The 13,186-nt window shown below is 41.2% G+C and overlaps 1 protein-coding gene across 1 annotated transcript in view; it reads left to right on the forward strand.

Moving 5' to 3' along the window:
• The window catches only part of POPDC1 (popeye domain cAMP effector 1), a 39,888-nt gene extending 34,054 nt beyond the window's left edge, over positions 1-5,834 (forward strand). Inside the window, exon 8 of the mRNA XM_081038382.1 lies at positions 1,613-5,834. Coding sequence (XP_080894508.1) covers positions 1,613-1,737 — 125 coding nt within the window. The 3' untranslated portion in view covers positions 1,738-5,834. The remainder of the gene's footprint in view (positions 1-1,612) is intronic.
• The last annotated feature ends 7,352 nt before the right edge of the window (positions 5,835-13,186 follow it).

Genomic DNA, 13,186 nt, shown 5'->3' on the forward strand with positions numbered 1-13,186 from the left:
GTTGGAAGATGTGGCTGTAGGTAGTGGCATTTCCCCAGATGTATGGCAGTGACTATGTAGTTAATAATAAAGGACATATAGTAATATTTTCTAGCACCCTGCTAAGCACATTACATGATTTATTTTGTTTAATCTACCCCATACGGCAGGGCCTGTGGATATCTCTTTTCTACCGGTATGGAAACTGAGGCCTGGAGGGGGTTAGTAATGGAGTGCAGGTCACACAGCTAGGAAGAAGCAGAGCAGGGAACTGAACCCCAGAAATGTTTCCTGAACCCCAGGCGTGACCACTGTCACGCAGCCTGCCATGGGGCGGTGGGGTTACTGCTGGCCCCGACCCTCCTCGCTGACTGCAGTGTGCTCTCAGTGCTGGCACGTCCTGCTGGCAGCTGCTCACTCTCGTCAGGGATTAACAGCTGGCTGGAAAAATTGCTTGTGTCTCAATAGGATCCTGCTACTCTCCTTTGCTGTATAGCAAGTATTTAAAGAGTCAGATTTCATCCATTGTTCTTCCATCATCAACTTTATGTCCAGCCTGAGTTCAGCATTTGCTGAACGCCACTCAGCCCTGCTACAGAGCAGCAGAAATATGGCACAGGTGTGGGTGGGGCAGATGGATCCTGACAAAATGGATCCTGACATTGAATGTGGGGACTGTAACGGAGGGGCGTTGATGCTTATGATTTCACGTAAGCTGCTCATTAGGCATCTTGAGGAGTCTATGCACCTATCTATAATAAGTTCTACTCTTACTTACACAAGATTTTTTCTACATCAAGCGTAGTACCCATTATATGGTAGATGCTTAATAAGCATTTGGTGAATGTGTAAATGAATGAGGGACTGAATGAATGAATCAGGTATTGCTTGGTTCCTTTGATTAAATGGCATCCCAAAAGGCCCTGGGATGCTCTTGCCCCTGCTGCTACTTCGGATTGCGTTTCCTCCACCTGGCTCTTCTCCTGCATGCCTGGACTCTCTCCCTGCTCTCTCCCCATCTCCCATATCAGTCCAGGGAGTGGCTGGACAGGTGGTAACAAGAACTGTTCATTTAGAAAGTTCTACCGATGGTGTTAGTTTCTATTGTTTTAGAATAGAACCATACTTAGGGAAATTAGGAGTTAAATCAGCTTTCTAGGGTCTCCATGCACCATGTATGATACTAATTTAGGGACATTCTGAGTCCTAAACAGACTTAGGGCAACACACTGGGAACTGAGTATGTCTGAGAAGCTCATATTATACAAACACATGCAGTGGAATTTGTTCCACATTTGTTCTCATGATTGAGAATCACTTGGCTTGGTTACTTTATTGAAATGCTGGACTGAAAATACACTACGGGTGGCTGGTTAGCTCAGTTGGCTAGAGTGTGGTGCCAACAACACCAAGGTTGCTGGTTCAATCCCCACATGGGCCACTGGGAGCTGTGCCCTTTTCAAAAAAAAAAAAAATTCAACTGAAAATACAGTGTTAAGGGAAATGCATTTCTGGTACCAGCTCTAGATTCCCAAGGAATTTTATTTTCCATTTGGAGTTGATAATCAATACATCATCCCAGCATCAAGACAGGATGTGTATTAAGTGGTTTTCCTTTCTGTGTCTTTGACAGATGTGTCATCCCCACACCAGCGAGCCTCTGCCAAGATGAAACCAATAGAAGAAGGGGTGGAAGGTGATGACGAGGTCTTTGAACTCGTGTCTCCAAAAACATTTAAAGTCCATCAGTTGCCTTGATCAAAGAGAAGAGACAAGTTACCAAGAAAATTGTCTTGAAGAGATCCTGAAAAATACCAGCACTTTTTCACTGCTTTTAGATTATTCTGCTTTAGTACATCCAGACTGGGACAGTCTGAGGGCAGGGAAATGAGGAAGAGTCCAAAAATGGGAAGGTTATTTTAGCTCTCCTTTTTATTGGTCACCTTCGTAAGTAGTTGTTTTACTGAGCCTTCTGACTAAACCTAGTTTCTATTTTGAGAGATATATTTTCACAGTATTTTTTAGATACACTATCATTTTAACGTGTAGAAATCTTAGTGTTCTGTCAATGTAAATGCCTTTTCACTTATTTTTCCAAGTTGTGGAAAGTCTTCCTCATAGACCATTTGTTCTCTTCCATGGGCCATGGCGCTGTCCGTTTGATAGTTTTAACAATGTAAGTTTGAAATGGTGATTAAGGCAACATTAAAAAGCAGGGAATCTCAGGCTTTGCTCAATTGATTTTTCTTTTTTTGGATGGAAAATTTTAGAGGACGACGTTATTCGACTGGTGTTTGTTTTTCTCCCAGGCCAGACATATTATTCCACCAGATCACCTTACTTATTTGGGCATTGTGTAAACAGCTTGATAATGGACAAAACTCATCAGATTTTTCTCACATTGCCCTTATATTAGGCTATTTATAGACTGGTGTGAAACCTAAAGCAGGAAAGATAACAGATGGAAGCCGTTCTGAGCTGTCAGCCTTCAGCTAAACTAACTTACTGGTGGTTTGGAGCCATCTTGCCCCACACATTCTGGTGTGGGAGACACTTTACTTGGGGTAGGGAGGACGGGAGAGTCAGGTGGCCAAGCAAGTGTCACAGAATGAGGTGACTGACAAGGACAGCTTCATGCATTGGTTAGGATTCTTAAGATTCAGATGGTTCCTCCAGAGCCTTAGATGTCTCTTTAAAATGTGTGCCAGACACCCAGTGTCAGAGCTGCAAGTGTGAACACAGCTGTGGGGACAGATAGCTCATCACAGGCCATGCCTTGGGCACCCAACCTACATACTGCTGGGAGGGCCTGCTTCCAGACCTTTCTTCTCTTCTAGAATCATGTTTTGGGGAATGGTGGTACATGGCTGGTGGGAAATGGGAAGTTTGTTTACCTCAGTGGTCAACCTGGTGAGTGTGACTGTGACACCAAACTGGGCATGGATCAGCTATGCTCCATCAGACCCCACTGATGTTTATTTCGTTTCATCCACTAGAACCAGCTTCAAGTCAGACCCCTGTTATGTTAAATAGCTAAGAAAAGTTCCAAATGAAAATATTTTCAGGTAAGCTGAGCCAAAAGAAGCATCTCTGGCCAAGAGGTAATTTCTGTTAGGGAAGGTATATAAGCTACTCTAGGGTCACTCATTTTCCTAAATCTTTTTTTTTTTTTTGAAGCTAATTATTTTAATAAATTCACTTGGGTTAAATTTACATGCTAGGTCCCTCACTGAGAAAACCTCTACACCTGAGAATCCAGCTCCCAACAGCTTTATCAAATGTTGGCTTTTTAACATCGCAGTAGAAAAGCTGAATTCAATTTGCTACTGTAGCAATCTCTTCAGCATGCTACATTCGAAATTTGTTTTGGGGAAATGAAGCAAAAGTGAATGACTTAGCCATGGCCTTAAGATTGTAAAGATGTATTAGGTTGAACTCTCTCTTTCTGTGCCTGAGATCATGTGTACAACTATGAAGTAATGGTGTTACTACTGCTTTCCCTTAACTGTTGGAGTAAGGTCATGTTGACCATTTGGTTTACATATGCCTAAGAATAATTTACGAATAATTACTCTGTAGAGTAATTAGCGATTACGTCCTTCTCTACGTGGAAAGTAATTTTAGATTCTGCTGAGGCCACATTTTTAATGTTCTGTGAGTCCACAGAAACTTGGGATTTCCTTACCCTGACTCATCTTCAGGTTTGTCTCACTTTGTCAACTTCAGACTGGGGAGGAGGTCATCTCTGATGAGCAGCCTGGATGTGTTTGGAGGTTATGTTCTGTAGTGCTAGGAACAAACATTTTTAAAAGCACACTGCTAAAATTAGGTGATGCAAAGTCATTTACTATGTTTATTAAAATATATGTGTGGGACATACGCATCAGTGTCATTCATAAGATTGTAATCTCAAGATTAGGAATCTTATAAGAGCCACCTAGCTTGATGGGAAACATGAAACTATTTTCCAATACAGACGTCTAAGGGACTCTGAGACGTCATGAGACTCAGAGCAAAGGAACCACAAGCCACTGAGTAGCCATCTCACGTAGACTTGTTAGCAAAGAAGCAGATAAGAAAACAGGAAAGAGTTTTAAGTGTAAGATCTCCTATGGATGACTTTAAATTTATTTATACAAATGAACAAGTATATCTTTGTATGAGGCATAAATACATAGACAAAAAAGCATGTTGGCTGCCAAAGCCACCAATAAGACGCTTCCTGTGTTTTTCGGCACTCACTTAGCTGTGTGACCAAGGCTCAGAAAATGGTCTGCAAAAATGATTCTATATATAACCCCAAATCTATGTTTAAATGTAACATCAATGCTGTTGTTTGTATCTGGAGTGTCAGGTTTATACCAGAATGTATGTGTCATTTGTAATATTTTGAAAGCCCACATAAATACTTCTATTCATAAAATAATAGCACAGACACTAGGTAGACCCTCAATGATGTTTATGTATCTTAAATTAGGAATAATGGGTGCTATATAATTATTTTGTCATTACCATCCTTTGCTTTCTGGGATCTTTTCTGTAGCTCCCTATGGTTCAATTTCACTTTAATCATTGGACACCTGTGTGCTTTTCTGCCATCCGTGTCCACACGAGGAGACGTCACCTTCTTCCTGTCTGGTTCTCCTTCCTTCCACATGTCTGAAGCTTTTCTGGCTCTGTAACTTGCAGCTGCTGAGTTTTGCCTCCCAGGCTCTATCATGGCCCCAAAACAGAGTCACTAGGATGCTGGAAAAATCTCTGGGGAAAGTTGATGTAACCTACACACTCTGCCTGTCTCTGGTGCACCCAGGTGTTGACTCCGCCCTCCATTGAAGACACTCCTGCGAGTGTGAGGTGGCGCCTGGCTGAGCACTTGGCTGTGCGGGTCAGTCCTGACCTTTTGGGCCCAGTGTCCTCCTCCCTGCCGACGCCAGGGTGCAGCTCCGAGGAGTCACTGCCATTTTTTTCTTTCATCCGTTTCCTTGGTCTTTTCTAAAGCTGCTCTGCCATGCCTTTGACCTTGCCATGCCTCAGTTTCCCCTCCCTTCAATCGTTGCAGCCCTGGTTTCCCAAACGCTTTTTCTAATGATTCCCAATTAGAGTGACTAGAAATTCTCACCTACTCCATTCAAATTAGGGGGGATTTGAAAGGCTAAGATACTGTGTCGGGAGCTTGAGGTTGCAGTGTAAGCATGGTTTCTGTTCATGGGACACATTTTCGCACTGAGGGCAGCCATGCTTTGATTGTCACAGAACCTATAACTATCATGTGTAGATCGACATAAGTGTCATTTAAGAAACCTGCCTTTAAGTACTATTTACAGGTTTTTCTGTTACAGTTGCAACGTCGTTTTAAATAAAGTACATGAGGATTTTATGAATGCTTTTTATGGACACATTATTTATAGGAAACTCATTCTTTCTGTGTTTAGGTGCCATTAGATTGATACCATTTACTTTATAATAAATATACATTTTGTCTGAATAAAGCCTTACAGTTTTAAAGTATCTTAATATATTGTCATTTAATCAAATAAATTTCTTACTTAGAAAATATGCATATTTTTAATTTCATTCTTCTTACATATGTCTAGTAAGTCCTCACCTAACCTTGTCGATAGGTTCTGCGACTTTAAGAGAAACGACATAAGGAAAGCAATTTTACCATAGGCTAATCGATACAAACAAGAGTTAAATTGCTACCTATCTCATCAGTGTTACTCTTCATCCCTTTTTTTGTTTTTGGTAAAAGGTATTTTTCAAGGAAAATGTTCTTTCTATTAACGTGTCATGAGTTTTTTTTTATTATTATTTTAAAATGAAATAATACATATTGCCATTCTCTAAGCACCTTCACTTGCCGTCTCTGCAGTAATCCCTGGTGTCTTCCACCGAGCGCCAACTTGTTTCTTTACCTCTAGCCTTGCCGTTTCCATTCAACCTTCGTGCTACTATTAATCTGAAAATTTGCAAACAAATGAAAACCTTCTCAGGGGCCTCCCTACCTGCAGAGGAAAGCCCACATGTTTGGCAGGGCCACCAGGGCTCTTCCATGTCCAGCCACTCCTCCCCAGCCAGGGCGGTGACCATCAGTCATCCTCTGAGCTCATCACCTACCCCATCTGCCTGAAATGCCTGCACCTCCCGTTCTAGCAGTGCCCTCAGGATAAACTCCTACACCTCCCAATTAAAGAATCGCACAGTCTGGAGTCAGTTCTTCCCCACTTCTCTCCCTCTGCTGCCTCAGAGTTACACCCACAGTGTATCTGGTAGTGTGCTGTGTCACAACCCCAGCAGAGGCCTTTGTTTAGGTTCTCCAAGTCCCTTTAGACCATTGTTGAATTTGACAAGGCCCTTTCCCTTACCCACTCAACAGCTGAACACTGCACAGTGCTGTGAAGGTGGCAGGACAGGTATTAGCACCCCTGTTTTAGATGGGAGGAAAGGCGAGAGAGGATGAGTGACTGGTCCAAGGTCACATGGCCAGCAAGGGAGCAACCAGGAGCCAAGTGCAGGTTTGGTCTGGGCACTTCCCTAGCTCCACCTTACAACTCCAAGAAACCTATTTCTTTCAAACCATACTCTTATTCTACTCTTAGGCCTTTTTCTCATTCCACTTTGGGGCCCTTTTCACAGTTCCAGCATCTGTGCCAGCTTCCTCTGGGTTGCTGCACACCTGGATTGTGGGCATTAGACACTACATTTCCTTGCTATTTACTAGAGTCCCAGATATCCCCACTGACCTTCAAGCTTTCCCAGCCTCCTTCACTCCGTCATGACAACTCCCCTTTCCACTTTTCAGCGGAGCCTTTTACTACCCCCAATTTGCTTGTCACAGCTGCTTGTCACACCGAGGTGCTTAGTACCGCGGGGCCTGCTCCCTGGAGAAAGCAGCACCGTGACTCGGGATTTTCCTCTCTGACTCCTTGCATGACAGGCCAACAGAACCAAATGTGGTATGAACTAAACTCCTCTTCCTGACATCTGAGTAAATGGAAGGCCCATGACTATAAAATGGCTCTTACAGGAAAGGAGCCTTGAGGGGGAAATAATGATAGCCATTTACTTCTCGATATTTTTCTGCAAGTAATGAAAACACAGAGCTGCTCCCGTCTGTTGGTGGTTACATATAATTATGCCATTTATGCAGAGATTGACTGAGGTGAAACACATACCCCTTTGACGGAGGTCAGACAGGGGACCAACCTCAGGCCTAACCCTCCAATGGGCCAGCTACACTGCACGTAAAAAGAACTACCAGATATTCACCTGTCCTGAATGCATGTCTCTTAAAATAGCTTCTGTTATCTTGGGGAACTAGCCACCCTTTTCAAGGTGGCTCACCTGTTCTCGTTTTACTCTTCTCCTTATTAGTACTGATATATGTTATAAGAATAATAAAATACTTTATATTTTATACATATATTTATATAGAGGCAATTTTTTAGAAAAAATAACTAAAATCTGATTATTGTCCTTTAAAATAATCTATCAGTTCATGTGAAAATGTGGGGGCCTAGTTACATGCTACTCCAAACATTTCTTATCTATGTTGCCCACTTCAATCTCCCTCTTAGCTCAAAGCAGCTCTAAAGCACTGGCTTGAAAAAGGAAGCAGAGTCCTCCTTGGACACGGCATTGAGGTCAGACAGACGCATGTGGTCTTCAGCAAGTTTTTCAACCTTTGTAAGCTGCCGTGTCCTCATGTGTACACTAGAACCTTTCCCAACAACATGTAGTTGGCACTCAGTAAATGTTAGTTCTCATCCCCTTTCCCTTTTCCCTTTTGTTGCCAGGTCAAATCCTTAAGGATCTGGCATCTTGGCCACCACAGTCTTTGTAAAGAGCCCTAGGGTCAGTGCCAGTACCTGAGGGACAGGTACAGCAAAGATCTGTCAGGAAGACCTCTTCTGCTTACACAGACGTGGCTGAAGCAGGGGAGCCCAGCCCACTGCAAAGAAACATTCACATTTCTAACTGCCTTCCAGAGCTGAGCTTGGTTTTCCGTGTCTGTGTAAGATAGTATTGTCCAAATTTCAACAAGCTGTTACGCTTCTCTTTTTTGAGGAAGGCTGTAGTTAAGAAATCTTCTTTTGCAATGACACTAACTTTGGTCTGAGCTCGGCCATTTGTTTGACTGTGTGACCTTGACCACATTATTTATCAGGCTTCTGAGGCTTAGTGTCCTCATCCACAAAGTGAGGATAGTAATAGCTCTTTTCTGATGGAATCTGGTGAGGATTAAATGAGGTAGCGCAAGTTAAATTCTCAGTCTAGTGATTGGGACATAGTTAAAACTTAATGCGTAAATGTGAATGGTCATTATTATTCTTCCTTTTTCCTATAACTTTTCCAGCTTCACCCCCTTTTCCTATTTTATGTTTTGAAACATGGAGAGTTAGTTCTCTGACCAAGCATATGTAACTTCATATGTTGTTAAGAGGGTCACACAGGCTGCAGTCTCTCTGGACACGTGGGCTGAAATTGAGCCTGACTTCAACAAGTGGTCCTGGAAAGCACTACCGTGTTTCCCCGAAAATAAGACCTAGCCCGACAATCAGCTCTAATGCGTCTTTCGAGGCAAAAATTAATATAAGACCTGGTCTTATTTTACTATAAGACAGGGTATAATATAATATAATAATAAATATAATATAATATAATATAATATAATATAATATAATATAATGTAGTATATAATATAATGTAGTATATAATATAATGTAGTATATAATATAAAATATAAGACTAGGTCTTATATTTTAATTTATATTAATTTTTGCTCCAAAAGACGCATTAGAGCTGATTGTCCGACTAGGTCATATTTTCGGGGAAACACAGTAGGACGGAAAGTAGGCTGTAGGCATCTCTCTAAGGGGCTATGTGGTGGAAAACACTTGTGTTACGATAAATGATGATCTCCATGAGGTGAAGAGAAGGAAGAACATATTCAGCTGTGGTCAACCTTTGACACTTATTTTGAGCTACTTACTTATCTCCTCATGGTGACCACTCCAGCGCTACGAGTGGGTGGGATGGATATGTGTGGAACACACAATGGGTAAGGATGGAGAGAAATTCATGTAGACCCCAGAGAGCATTGGGAGGAAAAAGTTCTAAAAAACTCAGGAGACTTGTAAGACTTGGATTCCTGACATGGTCTGAGTGCTACAGAAGGCTGGGACATAATCTTTCAGATCAAAGCAATGAGGAGTTAACACCTCCCTCTCAAACTCCAACAGGCTCTATGCCTGAGTGTTGGTTTTGTTGTCTGCTTTGATGTAAAATGACAGTACTTGGAGCAAGAAGCTGCAGTACCCCAAATACAGAATAGGCCTTTTCTTTATCATTTATACATTTCTGGTTTAGGTATATACAGATGGGCCATATTGTTTGTCCAGAGGAAGAGTGTGTAAAGACATACAAATAATTTTTAGTCCTAAATTACCTATTGTCATAATTTTCACATGTCAAATTCAAACTATAGTGCTATATAATTATGTATGAAGTTTTTTTATTTATTTGAAATTGGACTAGATACACATTTTTTAATTTAACATCTGGCTGGACAGTGATCTACTAACTCATTGAATATATTTCCTTTGTCTTGTGTTAACAAATATGTATGCCTGAAAAAAAAAAATGCTGGGACATTGGGAAGTCATATCACCTACCTGGGCCGCAGTTTCCTCTGTAAAAGGAGGTTAGAGCAGGTGAGGGCTCTTCTAGCTCTGATGCCCGTAATGCCAGGTGTGCATACTTCTTAAGGTCTGACATGGTGTCTCCTTGCTCCACGCGTCACTGCCTGTCCAACTGGGTCAGGACATTTTTGTTGTTGTTGTTGAGGACAATTTAAGTTACGCAAAGTCTCAGCAGCTGCCCCACCTCTGGCTGCTGTCTTTCCTATCCAGGGCAGTCCCATCCCTGACCCGTTGTCGCAGTCACGCAGGGGACCCTGCTCGCTGCGCCATTTGTCGTGCAGGGTCTCAGCTCCCACTCCCCGCCCAAGAACGCAGGACACGGTAAGGCCAAAAAGGAACACCCATGGAGCCATAAGTAGGGGAGTCAAACCAATATATTCTCGCTGGCGTCTGGGCTGGAGACACAGGAAGCAGGATCTACATAATCTGCCTAACAGCAGTCCACGCTTGCCAGCCACCATCTTCTTGCTAGCCCCCATTCCTTTCTGTTAGCGTAGCCACAGCAGTTATATCAGTGGCCAATGGCCTACGGGTTACAGCTGACGGCCAACTAGCCACAGCTGCTGGCATCTGATCACAGTTGATGGCCATTTACTACCCGAGCCAGCACCTTTCTATGTGAGGCCGAGAGCCTGGAAACTGTTTTTTGGGGTTTTGTCCCCACACCCGTCCTTCACAAACGCTGTGTTGATTTAAAGTCGTGTTACCATTATTATCAACGCCAGAACTATGCTAGTTCCTTTTATCACCAAGCATTCAACGTTTCCTTTTATACCATTTAAAGAGCTTCTCAAAAGTACCCCTCAAAGCAGTCAGCTTGCTGAAAAACCCGTTCTAGCCCTTTCAAAATGGCGTTGATTGAGATTTTGGAGAGACAGACCTATAGGATTTCAGAGCACATAGATTATGTAACTTTAAAACTGGTGCGGAAACTCTCAAACTGGAGTGGGCATCAGAAGAATCACCTGAGGGCTCCTTAAAACACAGCTTGCTGGGCCCCACCCCCAGAGTTTGATTCGGTGCACCTGGGGTAGGGCTGTAAAGCTGGATTTCTAAGTTCCCAGATAATGTTGACACTGTCATTAAGGAGTCGATTCTGACTTCAACAATGGCCCCAAAACGCACTAGGCTGGAAAGTAGTCTGTAGGCATAGATGGAGACATTCAGATTAAAGCAAATGTAGGTAGTCTGGTTAGTGTACAATTATTTTTTCTGGGTGAATCAACATTTACTTTTGGAACTTTTTACTGTGATATAATTGACACAGAATAACATTTTATTACTTTGAAGTGTACAACATAATGATTTGATATGTGTATGTAATGTGAAGTGATCGCAAATCTAGTTAACACCCATCACCACACATAGTTACAAATTTTTTCTTGTGATTAAAACTTTTAAGATCGATTCTTAGCTACTTTCAAATATGCAATACAGTATTGCCAACTGTAGTCACCATGCTGTACATTACATCCCCAGGACTTATTTATTTTATTACTGGAAGTTTGTACCATTTGACCACTGTTGGTGTGTGATTTTGATCCTTTCAATTCCCTCAGTCACTTGTTTTGGCTTTCTGTAGCTTCTTAAATAACAGTCAGAAAGAAGCTTACAGCCTGGTCCTGGTGTGTATGGGAGAAGAGAATAAATAATTAGAAGCAGAATTCTGAGATGTCTCTTCTAGCTCCCAGACTGGTTATGTGACCTGAGCAGACAATGTCATCTCCCCGAGCCCAGTTGTATATTCCTTTGTAATATAAGAATATTAATATCCGCCATCGTTAAAAGGCTTTTGTGAGAACCAAATTTCAAAGGTCATGTACACTATAAAGCATTATAAAAGTGAAAGGTATTATATTAACTAGTGACACATAAGATTAAAGAAATACCTCTTCACTAAAGTACATCTGGAAGGAAATTCTCTTGGAATGTATATCTAATTTGTCCTTACTTGTGGGTGCATACATTCAAATCCCAAGCCCAGAACACCTGGGTGTAATAGTCTGAGCATTTTAACAAGATATAGTTACTTCTCAGATAATGGGAGCAGGACAGACATATTAAAATGTCCAAGTGAGAAGAACAACATCAATGTTTTAAGTAAAAAAAAAAAAAAAAAATTAGAAGTCTTGTATTTCTTATAGCTTGAAATGAGGATAAGGGATTTATGGGACAGTAATGCATTATGAGTATTTAACGCAATATGGTTGCTTACAGTTTTTGAGTTTCATGTTATAAGAAGACCCAGAAATATACAGATAAACTATTTTGCCCTAGACGTTGCCAATATCAATATTCCTTCAGCACCACAAACTCCACGTTGACAGCCTATGTCTTCTGCATAAGCGCCCATAAAGTCATGTCTTATAATTACGTATTTTTCCAGGCAGAAATTTTCCTAGATAAGTTGATCAAACCTATGAAATATTCAGAAAAGTTAAATAGTAGCTGTGAGGCGGTGTAAAATTGTTTCAGAGAGCAAGTCAAGAGTGCCCTCTGGTGACATCATGCAGCAACTGAAATACATCGCAGTCTTTAATCACAGAACTATTAACCTACAGTTCTTCTACAGTTTCTTAAAAGTCAGACTTTCATCTTAACCGCAAGGAATCTCTACACTTCCAAAGACCCATTGTACAATGTACTACATCAGGACATGCTATTTAGAGTGTGTTAATTAGGTTATCTTTTACAGAAGCCCCAAAGAAAATTTTAGTTAGGACAGTATTCCATTAAGAAATAACTTTTAATTAAAAAGAAACAAGTGGGTTATCAATATGGCACTTCCAAATGGTATCTCGTGAGTAATATAACCTTGGCGCACAGTTTTTTATTGCTGATTTGTTTTGTTTTATTTTTGGTAGGGGTTGGGGAACATGAAGACATTGTGATGGGATTCTAATAGAAGTTGCTGAATCTTCTCCAGTAGGTTTTGGGAATAACCATCCAGTGATCCGGTGTGATTCTACATAAAGATAGAATAGTGGACCAGATGCCATTCTAGGACTCATCCCAAACATCTTGTTCTATGTTAAATTTTCCCTGGCAATCTGATATTCCTCCCCATTAATGCTGCAGAATTAACAAACAAAAGGAAAAGACAAACCTGAGGAAACAGTGAGCACCGGTACACCTCCAGAATGTTTCAATGACAACTTCTCACATTTCAGCTCGTCCTTTCTATTTTCCAAATTTTCTACTATGAAAAATTTTCTTACGGTCGTGATTAGGTTTTATTGTTATTGTATTAAATGATTATTTTGGGTGAGTGACAGAAGCAAGTTTAACACAAAACTAGCTAAGTGGATAATATCTGGGCTAGCTAATGAAAAGTATTTGTGCAGAACTAATTTCATGAAGAAATGAGAGAATGTGAAGAGCCAGTGCAGAGACTGAATATGTAATGGATTGAATATGTCATCTGACAATCTAAATGAAAAAAATAATAAATAAACCTTGAAAGATCTGACATGCCAGTAGTGAGGCCACACTTGTAGAGGAAAATG

This window comes from Rhinolophus hipposideros (assembly GCF_964194185.1).
Source record: "Rhinolophus hipposideros genome assembly, chromosome: 3".
Taxonomy (NCBI): domain Eukaryota; kingdom Metazoa; phylum Chordata; class Mammalia; order Chiroptera; family Rhinolophidae; genus Rhinolophus; species Rhinolophus hipposideros.